This window comes from Gobio gobio (genome assembly GCF_949357685.1).
Source record: "Gobio gobio genome assembly, chromosome: 22".
NCBI lineage: Eukaryota > Metazoa > Chordata > Actinopteri > Cypriniformes > Gobionidae > Gobio > Gobio gobio.
The window spans coordinates 12,103,977-12,124,109 of record NC_137118.1 but is presented as its reverse complement, the minus strand read 5'-3'; the positions used below and the strand labels follow the sequence as shown (position 1 = coordinate 12,124,109).

The 20,133-nt window shown below is 39.5% G+C and overlaps 4 protein-coding genes across 4 annotated transcripts; 1 reads left to right on the top strand and 3 right to left on the bottom strand.

The window, feature by feature from the left end:
- Positions 1-345: 345 nt before the first annotated feature.
- Positions 346-1,796, bottom strand: rnasekb (ribonuclease, RNase K b; the record flags this gene model as incomplete). The annotated part of the gene is made up of 3 exons (XM_079804494.1): positions 1,554-1,796; positions 1,063-1,145; positions 346-490 (listed from the first exon to the last, which is right to left on the bottom strand). Exons 1-3 carry the CDS (start codon positions 1,629-1,631, stop codon positions 346-348), a joined length of 306 nt encoding a protein of 101 aa, XP_079660620.1. The 5' UTR covers positions 1,632-1,796.
- Positions 1,797-1,867: 71 nt separating this feature from the next.
- bacc1 (BPTF associated chromatin complex component 1) lies at positions 1,868-9,970 on the top strand. Its single transcript, XM_079804736.1, has 6 exons — positions 1,868-2,151; positions 2,234-2,328; positions 2,485-2,586; positions 3,463-3,692; positions 3,791-3,892; positions 7,480-9,970. Exons 1-6 carry the CDS (start codon positions 2,131-2,133, stop codon positions 7,542-7,544), a joined length of 615 nt encoding a protein of 204 aa, XP_079660862.1. The 5' UTR covers positions 1,868-2,130; the 3' UTR covers positions 7,545-9,970.
- Positions 8,162-13,876, bottom strand: LOC307118891 (P2R1A-PPP2R2A-interacting phosphatase regulator 1). The gene is made up of 9 exons (XM_079804735.1): positions 12,941-13,876; positions 12,492-12,576; positions 12,342-12,398; positions 12,079-12,125; positions 11,941-11,998; positions 11,780-11,850; positions 11,595-11,650; positions 10,853-10,937; positions 8,162-10,775 (listed from the first exon to the last, which is right to left on the bottom strand). Exons 1-9 carry the CDS (start codon positions 13,021-13,023, stop codon positions 10,658-10,660), a joined length of 660 nt encoding a protein of 219 aa, XP_079660861.1. The 5' UTR covers positions 13,024-13,876; the 3' UTR covers positions 8,162-10,657.
- Positions 13,877-15,324: 1,448 nt separating this feature from the next.
- LOC307118708 (P2Y purinoceptor 3) lies at positions 15,325-16,599 on the bottom strand (the record flags this gene model as incomplete). Its single annotated transcript, XM_079804430.1, has 1 exon — positions 15,325-16,599. One exon carries the CDS (start codon positions 16,597-16,599, stop codon positions 15,325-15,327), a length of 1,275 nt encoding a protein of 424 aa, XP_079660556.1.
- Positions 16,600-20,133: the final 3,534 nt, after the last annotated feature.

The window sequence follows — 20,133 nt, the reverse complement described above, 5'->3', positions numbered from 1 at the left end:
CTGTCTTATAGCTTTATCATCAGAAGACAACCATTAAAGTGAAGACCTTGAGCTTGTTTTGTTTATTTATATGATGGAAAATGTGGAGTCAAAAATCCTTCCCTTAATGTTCTGAATATTTCTGGAATTTAACAACACATAACATGCATATATATGCACACAGCATGTATTTGTGGCTGTTTACTGTACACTCTGTCTTCATTACAATATCCATATATCTAGTATTTAAAGATGAACTGCCAAATATATCAATTTCAGACAATATAACAAAGGAAAATCCTAGATTGTTGAGAAGTCTTTTTAAAATAAATAATTAGGAATAATTTAATTTGAAATTGTCAGGGTTTATGTGACCATGTACTCCTGGCGCTTGTTAAGGCGAACCTGACACAGAGAAACTGCGCCAACACCAACGTAAATGGCAGCAGCAATGAAGCAATTGATGCCAACTTGATTGTAGAGTCCGTAAATTGTCTGTGGAGGGTTCTTACTGTTGAAGAGAAGACACATTTATGAGTAAACATTTGCATTTATAAATGTCATAGCTCAGGGTCTGCCAGTTCTCTTTCTACACATGCAGTCTATTCAAAATGGGAGCCCTTATCATACTTGTTTTGAAGATTTTTTTTGTGTGAAATATTACAATTAGAAAATGTAATGTATTCCTGTGATGCAAAGATGAATTTTCAGCATCATTACTCCAGTCTTGTATCACATGATCCTTCAGAAATCATTCTATTATGCCGATTTGCTGCTCAAGAAACATTTCTTATAATTATCAATGCTGAAAACAGTTGTGCTGCTTAATATTTTTGTGGAAACTGCAATATATTTTATTAAGGATTCGTTGATTAATAAGTTCAAGTTTAAAAGAACAGCATTTATTTGAAGTAGAAATCTTGCAACATTATAAATGTCTGTCTCTTTTGATCAATTCAATGCATCCTTGTTGAATAAAAGTATTCATTTCTTTTTTTCCCCTTTTTTCATATTAAAAAAACGCCTTAAAAATCTTAAAGCATTCTGGAACATTATATTTAAAGATGGGGGACCGTGACTCACTCATCACGAATGTCTTCCTCGGTAAAGGGAACATCTTCGATCAGCACAGCAGATTTTGCACTGAAGAAGATCCCCAACATTGACTGAAAAAAGAGGGCATAGTTATTAATAACATTATTTATTATGAATATCTAATTTTAAGACATTAGTTGGATTATGGAAAAGCACCCAATAAATATCTATGATATCTATCTATACACAAAAAAAGCTGAAAAATTGTCAAGTCAAGGAGGTAAAGAATAGGCCTTCACATCCTATGATCCCAACACCTGCTGTTATTTTCCTCATATCAGGCTCCTGGTATGTATATTCTGCTGATAAATAGGTTACGGGACAGATCTTTATTACAAATGTGCGCATTTATCTATTAGTGAAGATCCTAAAACAACAATATGTACTATTATTACATATAATAGGTAAAATATTCCTGTCATTGGGGGTGAATCCCATTAGCAACTAGCAAGCGATGTGACGAAGACTATAATCCTTACCAGCATAACGACACCCCAGATGCTTAACACGATCCCACACGCGGCCAATTTGGGCCCACAGAATAAAAGCGACGGCATTTTATCCGATATCGCCCACAGATTCTTCCTCTCAAAACTGGGAAAAGGATGCTACATCCAGTCGGGGTTACAGCCTGCCTCCAGTCGTCTCTCGACCCAATCGACCGGATGTTTATCGGCGGCGCTCGTGTTCGTTCGACTAGTTCCGTGAGCTTATTCGTCAACGCTCGGCTATTTTCGTCTGGATGTTGCGCAGACCGTGTGCATTCACTTGATTGGCTATGGGCTGACCAATTACACGCCTCGTTTCGAAGCGCGTTGTACTCTGGGAATTTTTAGTTCGAACTATTATGTTGCGTTCATGCTGATTATTAGATACTTTTTGTTTAATATATAATAAAGTTCGCATTCTTCTTTCGTACTGAAGGTCGCCGAGTGACCGCAGCAGTCATTTAAAACCGGTTTGATAGATTCAGCCTTTCAGCGCCGCAGGTTGAGACTCGACTATATTGTTTTTGTATTTGTGTCAGTTCTTTTTACCTCAGCTCATCGCTCCAGCATGACTTCAGCTTCCACAAAGGTAAAACACTTGCTTCACTTCTGCATAATACATATTCTTAAGTAATTGATACATTAAAAAAACACATATAAATGTCTATCAGGTGGGCGAGATATTCTCGGCTGCAGGCGCGGCATTCTCTAAGCTGGGTGAACTGACCATGCAGCTGCATCCAGTGGCTGACTCTTCTCCTGCAGGGTGAGATGCTGAAACTGCATCTGCAGTAACTTACTTCGAATGTATTCGTTGCTTCTCTCCTGTTAAATGTTAGATATTCTAATTTGCTTTGTCCTATTGTTTAAGTATAGTCAGTATTTTATAAATGACTCATTTTGCACTCGTCTTTCGACTCAGAGCCAAATGGACCGACACGGAGATCGAGATGCTGCGATCAGCAGTTCGCCGCTTCGGTGAAGATTTGAACAGCATCAGCTCAGTCATAAAGGAACGCACAGTGTAAGTGTGTATTAAGTTATAATATAATTGTCTTTTTTTTTTTCAATTTAAAATAAAATATTAAAATGTTATGTTCTAATTTCAATAAATCAAATATGAAATATTATGTGCTGGGATCAATTAAAACATTGTTAGGGCAATTAATAAATGTACTGGGGGTCAAAATTTAAGTTTTTAAAGTCTCTTATGCTCACCAAGGCTGCATTTATTTGATCAGAAATACAGTAAAAACAACAATAGTGTGAAATATTACATTTTAAAATAACTGTTTTCTATTTGAATGTGTAATTTATTCCTGTGATCAAAGCGGAATTTTCAGCATCATTACTCCAGTCTTCAGTGTCACATGATTCTTTAGAAATCATTCTAACATGAGTCAGGGCTCAATTTTTAATAATGGTTCTTGTTCTTATCATTGTTGCTTAATATTTTTATGGAAACGGATACTTTCTTTCAGGATTCTTTGATGAATAGAAAGTTCAAAAGAACAGTATTTATTTGAAATATAAATCTTTTGTAACATTATAAATGTCTTTACTGTCATTTGAATCAATTTAATGCATCTTTGTTAAATAAAAATATATAGATTGTATATATATTGTTTTAAATCTTACCCCGAACTTTTAAATGATAGTGTATCATAGTTTAAAAAAAAAAAAAAAAATGAAGCAGCCCAACTATTTTGAACATTGATAATAATACTGATAAATGAGCACCAAATCAGCATATTAGAATGATTTCTGAAGGGTCATGTGACACCGAAGACAAGTACTGATGCTTACAATTCACAGGAATAAATTGCATATTAAAATAGAAATTGCATAATATTGCATGACAAATGTATCTCTCTCTCTCTTTTTATTTGTCATCTTGTAGTGCCCAGATTAAGACCACAGTAAAAAGGAAGCTGTATGAAGACAGCAGAGTTCCTCTCACATCAGAAGCACCTAAAAAAATGATGAAGAAAACCACAGTGACGCTGCCACCGCCTCCTGCATCAGTGGCCCCCACCGTTATGACTGTTCCGACCTCACAGGTTGTCGTCACAACTGGATTGCAGAGTTCTTCATCTTTACAACCAGCGATAAAAACCCCTAAACCATCAGGTGACTCACCTTCCTGATTACAAAAACATTCATCATTAGCAATATCGGTTTACAAAAGCTGTTATATGTTTGTAAATGCATTGGCTCTCTGTTATCAGATGTGACTCTGAGTGCTCTCAATGACTCTGATGTGAACAGTGATTTGGTGGATATCGAGGGGCTTGGAGAGGGCTCCACTAAAAAACCGAACTTCGACCAAGGTGAGTCCCATTTTAAATGCATCGAAAGGGATGAATACCCAAAAACGAACATTCTGACATAATTTATTCATCCTTATTTCGTTCCAAACCCCTTTATGGTGCTTGTGCTTCCCTTTTGAAGCTTGAAAACTTCAGTTCCATTCAATGTAATTGCATGTATTAAAGGCGCAATATATAAGATTTTTGGATTAAAATATCCAAAAACCACTGGAACAATGTTATATATTTTGTTGACTTGCGTACTTACATTATCCCAAATGTGTCCAAGAATGTTTAAATCCAGAGAAATAAGCTATTTTAACCTGAACCCGGACCGTGTCCGTCCGTCGCCTAATAATGACATACCCTCGATTTCCGGTTTTATTTTGTAAACCATGGAAACACCAAATATGCGATAATGTGTTTTATTATACAGGTGAGCAACTGTTTGGATACATTCATTGACTAAAAACGAATTATTGTTCATAGATCAGCACAGTTAGTCTTTTTGATTAAATCTCGTTTTCTTGATTTACCGCGAGTACCATGTTTTACCATGCCTAATATCAATCTAGCTTACTGCAGTGCAAGTGTCTCACAGAGTTAGCCTAGAAATCTAGACGCACCCTAATTGGTTTAATGTATTTTGCAATCTAATTTGCAGCCAGGGTCGTCTAGCAACTCTCCGTTGACTTGCGAGCTGGAAAAACCAAACTCTGGTCAGGCCAATCACATCGTGTATAGAGTCGGTGGGCGGGCTTAACATAATGACGTCAAAGTTGCGGCGGTTCCACGTGCTACTTGTAAACAAAGAAGCTGGCGAACAGCGGTCTTTCGAATCGGCTTTGGCCGCGACTCTGGAAGACTTGGAGTTAAGCTTTTCTTTGAGAAAAGAACAAAGAACGGCACTGAAGTCATTCTTAAAAAAGGACAATGTGTTTAGAGTTTTGCTGACCGGATACGGCGAAAGTTTAATCTATCAACTAGCTCCGCTTCACCTTCTTCGTTGCTCTGGCTGGTTGTAGCGCTATCCTATTGCGTGCAGAGGGAATTTGAAAGACAACCGTTTATCCCGCCCCTCGGATTGAGTCCTACCAATCTTGATGTGGGTCTGGCTTGTCAGGCTTTTACGGAGTAGCATTATAACATAACTTTCAACACACTCAAATGTATATAATATGATAAAACAGCGCTGCGTTACCCCACATACACATACGCGGAAGCGGTCGTCTGCGGCATAATAAAAGCTCCACGAAATCCAGGCGTCATCAAGCCACGCCTTTGTTTTGAATAAGCGACCTCTAGCGGTGAAAAATTACATATTGTGGCTTTAAAAAGTTTTCTCAATTTTCTTTCACAGAAGAAACTTATACAGGTTTGGAAGGAAAGAAGGGTCGAATAAATGATGACGATTTTATTTTTTGGGTACCGTATTTTCCGGACTATAAGTCGCATCAGTCAAAAAATGCGTCATGAAGAGGAATTAAACATATATAAGTCGCACTGGACTACAAGTCGCATTATACTGGACTATAACGCCAGCTTCACACCGCACGTGTTGGCAGGGCACAAGCAGTGTGTATGGAGAGCGGGAGCTCGTTTGTCTCGTGCTGCTGAGCCTCTCCCGGCAGAGCGTTCAGCGTTGTTCAGCACCCATCTGTGGACTCGTTCCTCCAGCTCTGGCCATCTTGTTTTCTTCATTACAGTTAAAGTAACCTTTGCTTTTCGCCAGTTCCTCACAAGTTTCTCACTCACTCCAAACTTTCTTTCTGCTGCTCGATTACCGTTTTCGGCTGCATATTTTACTAACGTTACCTGCAGTTTGAAATTTGCAGAATAGGATTTTGTTAGTGTTCAGTCTGTCTCAGTTGTCTTTAAGTTAATATTTCAGTTAACAGGTTTTCAGTTGTTTTCAGTTAATTTTTTCAGGGGTAGGTTACAGGAGCAGCATAGAGCGCCCTCTCGCGGCTGTAGACGTAGCTAAATGTTTATTCTTGTCAGTCAGTATTAATTAATTTTGATATATAAGTCGCACCTGAATATAAGTCACAGGACCAGCCAAACTATGAAAAAAGTGCGACTTATAGTCCGGAAAATACGGTATATAAATCCCTCACAGTTGAAGTATGTAGTTTCTGCGACAGTAGTGGCACTTACAAAAATAAAGCATATTTTGACAAAAACTTGCAACGCATAACGCCTCCAACTGAAACATCACAAAAACAGCCTTTACAGGGGCTTGTAAAATAATGTTTCAAAAGCTAAAAGTAGGCTACTTTTAATAAAATGTCCAACATATTATTTTTAGCTGTGTTGCTATGTGTCACAAGTAAGCAACACTGTCTAGAGCGAATGCGAGCGTCTTGCTTATAATAAACCCACCCAACATATCAGCAGCACCGGGCTTATTTTTGACAAGACGCGCAGCAGATATTTGAGGTTGTCTACACTGGACATGTCAAAGTAAGCACTGGAATATTAGTTTTTCTTAACAAGTGCATGATGATGTTGTATTGCATTGCAGTGCCCCATTCGCTTTGTGTTCATGGCCTGATTAATCTTTGAAGGGCAACAAAATTTGGCTTTTAACTGAATCTGAATTTCTTTTTCCATGTACGTGTCAGTCGGGGTCTCACCAGCTAAACGCCTTCGCTACAGTAGACACGTCCCAAACTCGGATCTGAGCGGAATGCTCTCAACGTCTATGTTTACACCCACCTGGTATTAAAGGGTTAGTTCACCCAAAAATGAAAATTCTGTCATTAATTACTCACCCTCATGTCGTTCGACACCCGTAAGACCTCCGTTCATATTCGGAACACAAATGAAGATATTTTTGTTGAAAGCTGATGGCTGAGAAAGGCTTCAGATAGGCCTCCATTGGCATTCAGTACATTTACACTCACAAGACCCATAAAAGGCACTTAAAACGTCGTTACAAAGTCCATCTCACCACAGTGGCTCTACAATAATTTTACGACGCGACGACAATAGTTTTTGTGCGCAAAAAAAAATCTGAATAATGACTTTATTCAACCTCTTCTTGTCTTCCGTGTGTGCCTCCACGATGCATGCGCGAGAATATGACGTAGCGCCGGGGGTACCAATTGTGGTTGGTACGTTTTCGTCTTCAAACCAAACTTGGGTTTTCAGCCGACAAAGTTTAAAATCCCGTCTGGCTAGCGCACTTCCCATGTTTACACAGGTCAGTAGGCGGTCTTTTGCGCTGTTCGACCACATGAGCATCTACATTATAAATGCAATCCAGTCTAATGCTGACTACCTCTGTAAGTGGTCGAAAGTGGACTAGCTCAAAATGTTTTAGACCCCTTTTACACCTGTATTTTGCGTCGTCCACTTGTGATCCGATTGACCAAAACGCATCTGAATACCATGTGTAAATGGGGCTATTGGTTTAAATGGTGCCTGGGGGCTCAATGTTTACACTTTTGGGGGAAATAAACACATGAATTGCATACTAATAGTAGTCAATGAACAACAAACTGCGCTAAGATAATGTATTTCAACATAAGTTACATTAACAAGTGGAAAAGTGTTTTGACTTGTGTAATGTTGATTAACTTTTCTTTTCCTTTTTTTTCTGGCAGAGAGCTTGAATTTGGACTCCAGTCTTATAATGAACTCCAGTGATTTGCCCCTGCTGTCCCGCTGAACGTCATTGGTCAGTCAAAGTGATCTTCAGGGCACCGGGGACAGATTATTAAGGAAAGCACATGTAAAGATTCTGCAGTTTGATCTACAGAATGGCGAAGGCAGCAGTTGGCACCTATTATACCTTTTCCACTGTGGGACCAAATCTCGACTACATCACATTTCAGTTAGGAAGTATTACAAGAGTATAAACGGTTTTTTTTTTTATCTAATGGAAAGGATTCTAACGGAAGATGGAAAATGTTTTTTGTGGTTCATTTTGTGTGATCTGCTTTGCCCACAGTTGAAAAGGGATTTACAGGACTGGTGCCGGGGTCAAACTACTTGTAAATACTTTTTAATTTTATTCTTTTGTATTTTAATAGGCCCTTTTGGCTAAAGTGACATAAGATGCTGACGGTAATGGAAAAGTGGCAGCATGCAATCAAAAATAGTTACAGAATTTTACAATTTTTTTCACTGTGTGCTAGGTGTAGCTTCTATTATATGTATATATATTATTTTAACATTACATAATTAAACCGGTTGTTTCAACAGCAAACACAAGACACGCCTGTTTAAAGTTCATATGAACAAATCAGCTTAACATACAATGTCTTCGCATAAAAAGACCGCATTCAAATCAATAAAATGAGTTTTTATTATGATCTTTTTCATAATTAGAATATATGGTATCATATACATTTCATTTTATGGTAAATGATATTTATTCTCTGATAACTGGACATTCATCTTGGATGACAGAGGGAATAAATGTACTTTTGCTACCAATATGTCAAAAAATATCCATCTTTCACTTATATTTTTTTTCTGGCTTTTACAATATATTTGAACAACTGATAGGCAGAATCTGTCGGCTTTGGCATTTCTTTACAATATTTTTTTGTGCGCTCGCAATCCATTTAGTAACAGCACTCGTTTGAGGAAAATAAAATACATAAATCGTGAGCATCTCTGACGCACAGATACAACAGATCTTATAGTAAATGTATGGCAAATCTGAAAAATAAATGACATGGTACATATTGCAGGTAATAGTGGGAAATGAATTTTAAAAAAAACACGGATTATACAACTAATTCAGAACAAACATATCTCAAGTCTTCCGTTCAGGTTCTTGATAAATACGTGAAACTGATTATCCCGGTGAATGTGACAAATAATTCCAGCGACTTAAATGCATATTGCACATTCGTAATCCACTTTTAAAGATCCATAAACATTGGCATCGATCTTTGAAATTTCAAGGACCTCGACTGGAAATTGCAAAATTACAAACAGTGCAAGTAACTTTGGAATTCAGGACACTTCAAGACTCAAAACCAGCTTTGTCACCACTGCGAGTGTGAATTAAAAACTAAACGAGTACGAATACAAGGCAATGACTTCATAGTGAAGAATGAGCCATATTCCTCCGGATATGTGAATATGGAAACAGAGGAACAGCTTCAAATGTCCAACCTGCAGCTTTACAGACCACCGAGCGGCTGGTGTTGATAAAATAAAGACTTTGGGAATCAAGAATGGTGCTCTTTACATTGATATTAAAGTATGCAACCATAGCCTTTACACATTCATAAATAACATTATAACAGACACCACAGTCAACATATTTTGCATAACGTTGTGAAGTATCATGGGAAACTTGCTTAAGGTGGGCTTCCAGTTCAATTAACTGCAGCATGTGACTTTTTTTTGGACAATATCATAATTTTCAACAAGCCTAATAAAATCCAGAACTAATGCTTAATCTACTAAAAAGTAGATCAACTTAAAGCCATCTTATGAAGAGCACAGTACGATGAAACTCTCGGGACACTGTTCTTTCCCAAGTGATAGGATTCAAACAAATAAACCATACAAAATAAGATCCTTTACAATAAAAGTAAATATGATCCCACTCATGTAACAGCAACATTGATATCTAACACTGTGCAAATAGTACAAGAGGAAGAGTATGATATCAGCTGAAACTGTGATTGTATCAATGTAAAAATGGTTTATCGTGTTTTATAATGCAACAGCCCACCCCTTGCATCTCAAGTCCTCGATTTCTGTACATAATTCATAACGTAAGGGTCTCGCTTAAGGTTTCATTAGGTGGAAAAACAGTTTGATTTTCACACTGTGGTGGTACTGAATACAGCATCTTGCCTCCGACGGGATACATTCTCAGGCTCTAGGTCAGTTTTCGATTTGGACTTTACACTGAAAGCGACTTGATTTCTAGACGCGATGTGAGACGTCTATACAGTACTTGTTTTAAGTAAGCATTTAGCGTATCAAAATATGGGAGTTGCCTGAATGCGCTGGCATCATTTCAAATGATTTAAAGAATATTTTTCAAACTTAAAAAGTTCAGTCCAAGCTAAAAGCTACATGGAAAAATAAACATATTTACAGATATCAGACCCCTTGGATAAACGCAAAAAAAAAGAGAAAAGAAACATAGGATTAATACTTACCAAAATAATTGTGATTATTCACATATTTGTACACATTTATACAAAAAGTTGACCTCTATGGCCAACTGATTTTAATACTCTCTATCCTTAGTCATTTTTCAACGTTTTACCAGACCGTTGGACCCCGTAAATGGAAGCTGAAGATGTACCAAAATACAAAAAGTGTTTTGCCACAACATGAGGAAAGCAAAGAAGAGCAAAACTGGTCTTTTTCTTGAGTCTGTACACTGAGGAATGGGTCTTTGCATCCAGATTCGACAGGCAGCAATCACCTGAACACTTTCATTGCCGTGTGTTATTGCAGATACTATTTCAGATATACAATACACTTTTCTGTAGGACCGAAGATCCATAATTATTCACAAATGACATGATAGCCTGCAGCGTCCATGTTGTCATGTCAGATACATCCAGAAGATCTTTTCTTCTTATATTGCATCTTGATTTCCTCTGAAATCGAAGTCACAATTAGGACGAATTTCCTTCAGAAGTGATTGAGCTGAAAAACGTATCAAAGCACCAAAATAAAAAGCAGGAAATCAGGGACAGAACTGAGTCTAGGTCGTAGTTTGGTCTTCATTTAACAACACCTCGAGTCCAAAGCTCTACAAGTTGGTGATCTGGACTCTGGTGTGATGAATACTGAGGTTTAGATGCTGGGGTGATGAGAGGTGAAGGGGGGCGGGGGGGAGAGGGACAGGGGGCTGACCGGGGTGTTTGAACCGACGGGACCGGTCCCAGAGGAAGAGTCCACTGACTGGGAAACACTGTATATGTGAAGAGATTCATTAAGCACTGAAGATGATTATTTAGTTTATTATTGAAGCATCTTTACAAGACTCACCTGACTGTGTAACTGGTTATGTGAGCAGGGTCTGTGACTCCAGCAACAAAGAGCTTTTTAGGCGGACCGTCCGATTCCACTCCACCTGGGTGGAGAAGATGGAAAAAAAATGACAGAAAATATAATAAGGCAACAAAATCACCACAAAAACAGATTAAATGATGGGTCACAAGGGGTCCGTTCTTCGTACCTCGCTTAATACATCTGAGATGATTTGACAGACCCCAGATATTATAATCGTGATAACTGATATCTGGCTAATTTGGTTCTTCAAATTAATTTGCAGATTGGATTTAAATATCTGGATTAAATTATCTAAAATCACTGTGCGCTCTTGTTTTCCCTGAAGAGGGCAGATGCATTGATAATCGAAACCATGATCAGCAATGCAGCGATTGGTTGGCGTCAAGACGTTTTTTTTTTTTTAACATGATAAAAATATTTACATGATAATGTAATATTTCATAATATCACTGTTTTTCCTGTATTTTTAATTAAATAAATGCAGCCCTGGTGACCATAAGAGATTTCTTACAAAACATTATAAAATATTACTTTTGAACGGTGGTTTAATTATTTCATGCAGAGAAAATGTTGCTAATAAAATATTAAGACGTGGCAATAATTAGGAATTCTTTCCTTATATTCATTAGAATTTCCATCCCTTCTAATAACAGATTCAAATGTTCTTTTGCAAATGCCTTTAGAAGAAACAACAGTTTATAATTTAGAATATTACTACCTTTCCTTTTCAAAGGTGCAACTGATGGCCATCTCACTCCAGAGCTCACAGATCCTCTGTTCAATCAAAAACACACCAAAAACTTCGTTCAGAACGAATATTTGTATCTCTTACATTTTGAAACAAATAAATGAGACCAAATTCAGAATTCATATACATTCTATACGTTGTATTCACGAACATACCCTCGAAATACCCTTCGAGTGGGACTGGGTGAGGAATTTGGAGTGACACCACTGTCCTGGGAATGGAATCCCTGCGTGGGACGTACAGAGAGAGATGAATAAAAAGAATGACAATGGATTGACACTAATAAACTGAAACCCGAAGAGAATGAAATACTTACTGGAGACAGATGGCCATGCCAATGACTCACAGGAGGGTGGGGAACAGCAGACGAGGCACTTAGGAGAGGAGGGGGGGCAAAATCAGTTAAAAAGATATTTTGATAACATAAACTGTTCATGTATGTATATCTAAGTACCTTAGTCTCTGTAAACTCCCTCTCAAAGTGAGCTCCATGTTCTCAGTCTGGAGGAAAAGCATTGTACAATAACACCTCACTTGACTGAATTCATATTTCTCATTCTCTTCAAATGCTTGAAATTAGTTTTGTCTACTGAGGAATTCTTTACAATTATATATATATATTCATTCTTAAAGTAAAAGCAGCCAACAAGCGCTCAACATGCATGTGAACTTTGCTACTGTTTAAAAGCATCCGAGTATCGATTCCTTAGTTCTCACCTGTCTCTTGTGTTCGGATCTCTCACATGGCAGGGAGAATGGGGACAGAGGGAGGGTCTGCAACACAAAGGTAATGTCGTGTTTACTTCTTCAAGGTTTTTTTAAATTAAATGTCCAACACTGATATTCACAGACCATCTGAACGCTCACCCGGGAGGGAAAGCTCGGATTTACAGACACGCTGCTCCGACGATACCGAGCTGAACTATTAGAGCTGAACACTGTCGTCCCATCACTGTAGTGCCAGCAATGAAAAGTTGTAAATTTCAAAGAATAGATTTGTTTTGGGATCAAATATTTTGTAGTGTATATTACTTTTTAAACAGAAGGTAATACATATTGGCCTGGTTTCACAGACAGGGCTTAGAGTAAGCCAGGATTAGGACTTTTAAGTAGCTTTTATAGGCATATTTTAGAAAAAACATTGCTGGTGTGCATCTTGAGACAAAACGATGGCACTGACGTGTTTTAAGATATGTCAGTGCAAGTTGCTTTCAGTTAAAATACCTCTAGTCTGGGACTGGGGCTAGGCTTAAACCATGTCTGTGAAACCGGGGGATTCTGTTCCATTCCCTCAGCGGTGGGTGCAGTTCCCTCACCTGACGTTCGTGATCATGGGTGCGCTGTTCGACCTTCGGAGGGCTCCTGCGCCTGCGCACTGGTCCACCTCCATCCTCTCCATAGCTCGTCCTCTGGCACCGAGGCTGTGCGTCACTCACGGCCGGGCTGAACACCCCCTGACGCGGCCAGAGCACCAACTCTCACCCGGCAAAAGCCCGACCAGCAGGCCTCACGCCAAAACACCCGATCCAATTTAACTGTTTGACTGCTTTTCCGTATCTATCGCATTTTGTTGTAGTTTAAAATGAAATGCTGTCAGCTTGGTACAGTAATTTGATGAACAGCTGTGAGCTCGCGCTACAGCTGGTTTATCGGTTCGCGCACAAACTTGGTATAAACTCCTCAGGTTGATTTCATCGGCGTAAACATGAAGCAAATACAGTTATTTATGTGCATTAAGGAGATTTTTCGTATTCAGACCATAAATTATGTATATTCAGCGCTATTTACAATGCACAGCTACTAACTCGACAAGGTCCTTTGGCTTTTTAATCCAATCCAACTTATCCAAACAGAGTAAATAAAACATCGAAAAGCGCAAACGGCACATAAGCGAATCAACACGGTTGAAAGTGGTCCGAAAATACGCTTTCGGGTCTTTTCGGTCAAATGTGATAAAGGTGAAGCTTAATGCCACGGCTTATTTTTCAAGTTTACCTGCTAGTTTGTTAAGCAGTCGGAAAAATGACATAACACAATTCCGATCAAACATGTTATCTTCGGCTCTGTCGGTGAAAGCATCCTCATCTGAAAGTGTATCCCGATACAGTCTGAAACACTGTATACATTAAAAGTTTTCCGGTCATTTCTTAATTTAGAAAATAAAACATATTTCTCGCAACCAAATAGAGATTGTGCATCCCCTTGTACAACAGCGCCTCGCTCTGGTAGACAACAGAATTGCACATAGATGTAAAGCACTGTGCTCGAGAGAAGTGAATATGTGGCTTACAACTGTTTACTGCCTATTCTTGTGCCAATTATTCTGGCCTTGTTGCAAGATATGTAGGGTTTACTTTTCAGATAATCTTTTTTTAAAGTAATACGATTAAAGAAAGGAAAAATGCAAACAGTTAAGGTTATTTTCATTGAGGATTAATCCAAAAGAGTCAACTTGGGATGCATGACGGTCATACTAAACCATAACACATCAGTAATGCTCTACAAAACTGTATTTTACCTGTATGGAAGTTAAATTAAGCTTTTGATGGACTATTGTGAACATTAAATATTTTCACACTATTTATTAATCTTGGTTAATACTGATTTATAAAAGTGCTATTGTTCATTCATGTTGTATTATAATACATGAACTAATTAAAATTTTAAACATGTATTATTAATGCTATAAAAAGTATTTTTCATTGTTGGTTCATGATACCAACTGCATAAACGAATTTTAACAAACCAAACCGTGTTCTTAAGTAAAGTCTGCCAACGTGAATGACATTTATATAACACATATCTGGTGTTTTCATTTTTAATGGTGAATTCTTATGAGTTTTACACTCTTACATATTCAATATTAACCGTTTATAATGAAAGAGTGTGTTCACTGTATTTAAGGCAAACATATTAAACAAAAAGTTAATTCTATAATAACATTTATAAAGCAAATGTCTAGAGTTGTTTATGAATTGGTAAATTCTTATGAATTCTTAAAGTCTTACATATTATGAATTTAGTATATTTATATTTTTACTAAATAAAATAAAGTTATTGAAATGTATTCTATCAATGTGAACAACATTTATAGAAACAAATGTCTGGTGGTGCTTATGAATTACAAATTCAAGCATAAATGAAGCATAATAAATTATTTTATCTTTGAGATGCATTAAATTACTTTATTCACTACCTTATTATTCACTACTTTATTCAGGCCTTCACTTTTAAAACACTAAGGATATGCAATTCAACAGTTTCAGGATCTCCTTGCTAATAGTGTGAGCGAATCGGTTTAATTGTCACAAGATGTAAATTAGTAACTTTTTGCTTCCTGTTTCTTGTGTATATTATTTTTGCCTGTTAACAGTACTTTACTTCTGGTCACTCAGCAATTTATAACTTATTTTGTGCTTAAGAAATGCCAATTTTATTCTCTGATGAATTATTACTTTATTAACATTTACTGATTCAATTGTTTTACTCACCAACACATTCCAACACAAACAAACAAACACAAAAAACATAATGTTTAAAAGAGGTGGTTGGATATAACTGCTTGGTCACATACTAGCATAAAACATGCTGCGATACTCAAGATTGTGTGAAATTACTCAGTAATATTAATGAATAATAAATAATAGGAAATCTGGAGCATTTAAAGTAGGTCTGTCCCTTTGTGCATTCCCGGCCTCATCTATGTTATTCCTGATGATTTTGAGTCACTTTCATGAGCTTCGTCTGCTTTATGTGAATTGCCTTGCTCTTGATCCTCAGCCTCTTTCTGCCCTCCAAGAATCTGTAAAGGCCAGAGAAGGTGGGTGTTATGACCGGCGTTGGACCGTCCACAGCAGGCTAAGCTTTTGTCTCCTGTTAAGAAATAAAGGAGCGCATTGAGCCACGAATTGCAGGAAGCCAGCGGCCGAGTGATCTTGTAGCAAATGGAAACCATCCGCATGGTTTGGCACCCGGCGGCCTTCGTTTCTTTGAGGACGAGGAAGAGTGTGCGCGTTATGTGGAAGGGCAGAAAACATAATGCGAACAGGATGGTGATGGCGATGATGGTTTTGATGGACTTGCGTCGCCTGTTGAGGTACGGCGCGTGTTGAGAGCCAGAGATGGACACGGACGTCCTGTCCTTGACCCCTTCCACCCCACCACACATTCCGCCTTCCTCCTGCGCCTGTGGCTGGGAATGTAGCGTCTGGAAAATGGTCCGCACCACCTGCGAATAGCACCACGCAATGACGATAAAAGGGAAAAAGAAGCCCAGAAGGTGCAGGACGATTCCGTAAGGCACGTATTCGGAAAACTCGGTGTCTATTGCGTCATCCCAACAGTTCCTGTATACCTCCACCTCGACTTTTCCAGCTTCGCTGCTACTTTCCGTCCAAGAATCGTCTCCTTCATTCACTCCACCCCCTATTTTCCTCAAAACATCCCCTGTTTTGGCAAACCGGACGATGGGGCAGGTAAGTACAAACACTACAACCCAAACAGCAGCGCAAATGCATCTAACCGCCCGCTTGCTCTCCAGGGTGATGGTTCTGATCGGATGGCAGATGCCCATGTAGCGATGGACGGATATACAGGTGAGGAAGAAGATGCTGCAGTACAGGTTGAAGTAAAACAAGAAACGCACCAGCCTGCACATGAAGTCTCCGAAAACCCAGTGGTCACGCATCACGTAGCTGGCCACGAGGAACGGCAGCGAGAAGCTGTACATCAGATCCGTGGAGGCCAGATTGACCATGTAGATCAGCGAAGTGTTCCACTGGCGGCCACTCTTGCACCGGTAGGACCGCAGGAGGACGGTGGAGTTCAGGACGAGGCTGAGCAAGAAGGTCAGGGAGTAGCACAGAGGCAAGATGACATACTTGTAGGACTCGTCGATGCTGCAGCTGTGCGGCGCGCTGTGGTTTCGAACATCTGCCTGCATTGATGCATTGGAGACTGAAGCCGTGGTCTTCATGATCAGCTGTCCTTGATCTGGTAACCACAAAGCCACATCACGGTCTTCTCTGCACCTCTTCAACTCAATCTAGAAGCGCCACATTCTTCAACCTTCAGGATATCCTGTGAGGACATCGCTCCGAGATAGAGAAAACAGAAGAACGTTACATATTTTTACTGTGATTGCATTGTAAATGTGAACGTGCAGCGTGTTTGCAGTCCGTCCTATAGTTTATTTCCAAGCAAACTGCAGGTTGACCAATGACTCAGCCCTTCAACTTGATCTGTCAATAGTGCTGATTCGGCCTCTTCTGGTCTATTACTCCATCAATCAGTAACAAACCATTCCGTAAACCCTTCATTCATCTTTCCATCCCCCATTTTTTGTGTGTCCCATGTATTAGACAAGTTCTTTCGCGTTGCAGTTTTTCTTTGCACAAATTAAGAAGTATCAACACGCGTCACTTCCTGACCCAACTGACCTCGTTTGCAATGAAAACTGTGAAGCGTGTGCGTTAAGATGCTTAATTTATGTCAAGACATGGCTGATGCATTCATCTATATGCATAGTACCTACATAACATGAAGCACTAATGCCAATGTCCATGTTTAGTTCATGTAATACTCGAGTTTGTTTCTTAAGAAATATTCCTGTGTACTACAGAGGCAGCTTTGGTATTACAATATCATGTGTTCTTGCAGGTATGTTCCAGTAAATAATTAATACTCATTCATTCAGACAAGAAATGCTGAGCGGAAACCCAATCCAGCGTACAGTTCAACACAAAACTGTGCATATCAATTATAAACACCATGATTTAATTATTAAAACTTAAACTAGAAAAAATGTATTGTAGTATTGAGATATATAAGACTATATGGGTCATCTTTATTCTTTTAAAGCACCCCCCCCCCCCTCCCACACACACACACTCACTTAGTATTAAAGCAATGTTTGTTCTGTTCTGATAGATCTACATGAAATATCTTACCTGTTTAAAGGTCAAGGAAAAAAGGTAACTCCAACGCGCAGCCAAAACGCATTAATTTCTTCACGCATCTGATAAAAGGTCAGGATGAAAAGTTCAGTGCCGTGTACGTTGTGCTGCACTGCAACTACAGTCTCGGTTTACAAATTACTTTGTCAATTTACTATCCAGATCTTCAAGATTTTACTAATCATGTCTCAATCAGTAATTCTGTCCTTTTCCTGTCTCACCTCTCTGTCCTCGCTCTCTCGCTCTCTCTCTCTCTTACCATCCACTGTGCTTGAATGGTTAGTCAGCTGAGCTGCATGCAGTTCAGTACATTTATGTTCAACACACAGATTCATTGTGTAAAACATACCAGGGCTAAACAAGTGAGTGCAAATAATTTTAACAATGCATAACAAGCAATGGTTTCCAACTTTTTCGTCTTATGAACCCGCAAACCTTATCAGTAACACTCAAGTGCCCCTCATTCACATCAAACTAAATATGTGTTCTTAACTCATTTTATACTGGATATAATTATGCATCACTATTACCTTAAAAGCCTGTTCACACCAAGAACGATAACTATAACTATATTTATATCAGCATCGTTCCAGGCAGGTGTTTGCGTAAGTTACGACTTCAAATCACGACTTTGTAGCGTTCCAGGCAAAGTCACGCCAAACTGCCTGAGCGCAAGGAATTGTGGTAGCTAGATGTAAACAAAGCATGGCGGATCAATCATTTCTACCGCCAAATGTGCTTACTCCTTGCTTATTTGAGGGAAACGGAGGAGAAAAAAAACGGTGCATAAGGCAAGAGAAGCTGTTATACCCTTTTATTTTACGTTATTCGTGTTCGACTTTCATAAACACCTCATCCGTATGGGCTGCCATTGTTGTTTCGCAGGCTATGTGACGTCAGAGCGCGTAACTGGGAGTACATCGATCTAGTATGAGTTCACAGGTGGGAAGTCACAGGTTTGACTGCCGTTTCAGTGCACTTTCACGGGTATAAGGTTGGAAAATCACGGGTAACGGGTTGCCTGGAACGCGGCATAATGCTGTGTTCCAGGCAGGTTTTTGAGCCCGTAAGTTACGACTTCAAACCACGACTCACGACTTTGTAGCGTTTCAGGCAAAGTCACACCAAAATGCCTGAGCGCAAGGAATTGTGGTAACAAAATGTAAACAAAGCATGGCGAATCAATAATTTCTATCGCCAAAGGTGCTTACTCCTTGCTTATTTGAGGGAAACGGAGGAGAAAAAACTGTGCATAAGGCAAGAGAAGCTGTTATACCTTTTATTTTACGTTATTCGTGAACAACTTTCATAAACACCGCATCCGTAGTGGCTGCCATTGTTGTTTCGCGGGCTATGTGACGTCAGAGCGCGCAACTGGGAGTACATCGATCTAGTACGAGTTCACGGGTGGGAAGTCACGGGTTTGACTGCCGTTCCAGTGTACTTTCACTGGTAGAAGTTTGGAAAATCACGGGTTACGGGTTGCCTGCAACGCAGCATTATGCCGCGTTTTTGACCCTATAAGTTACAACTTCAAACCACGACTCACGACTTTGTAGCGTTCCAGGCAAAGTCACGGCAAAATGCCTGAGCGCAAGGAATTGTGGTAGCTAGATGTAAAGAAAGCATGGCGGACCGTACAGGGTTTATGCTCATTTACAATATGAGGCCTCCATGGATCAGACTTGTTTGTTCAGCACATCCCACAGATGCTCGATTGGATTGAGATCAGGGGACTTTGGAGGCCAAGACAACACCTCAAACTCATTGTTGTGCTCCTCAAACTATTCCTGAACCATTTTTGCTTTGTGGCAGGGCGACAGGGCCACAGCCACCAGGGAATACAGTGTCTATGAAAGGGTGTACATGGTCTGCAACAATGCTAAGGTAGGTGGTACGTGTCAAAGTAACATCCACATTGATGGCAGGACCCAAGGTTTCCCAGCAGAACATTTCCCAAAGCATCACACTGCCGCCGACGGCTTGCCTTCTTCCCATAGTGCATCCTGGTGCCATGTGTTCCCCAGGTAAGCAACGCACACGCACCCGGCCGTCCACATGATGTAATACGTGATTCATCAGACCAGGCCACCTTCTTCCATTGCTCAATTCTGATGCTCATGTGCCTATTGTTGGTGCTTTCAGCAGTGGACAGGGGTCAGCACGGGCACCCTAACTGGTCTGCAGCTATGCAGCCCCATACGCAACAAACTGCAATGCACTGTGTATTCTGACTAGCCTGACAAGCCAGACCCACATCAAGATTTTGGGTCTGGGAACTTACCATTGCAGGGCTCAATCCGAGGGTTGTCTTTCAAATTCCCTCTGCACGCAATAGGATAGCGCTACAACCAACCAGAGCAACGAAGAAGGTGAAGCGGAGCTAGTTGATAGATTAAACTTTCGCCGTATCCGGTCGGCAAAACTCAGAACATATCTTCCTTTTTTAAGAATGACTTCAGTGCCGTTCTTTGTTCTTTTCTCAAAGAAAAGCTTAACTCCAAGTCTTTCAGAGTCACGGCCAAAGCTGATTCGAAATACCGCTGTTCGCCAGC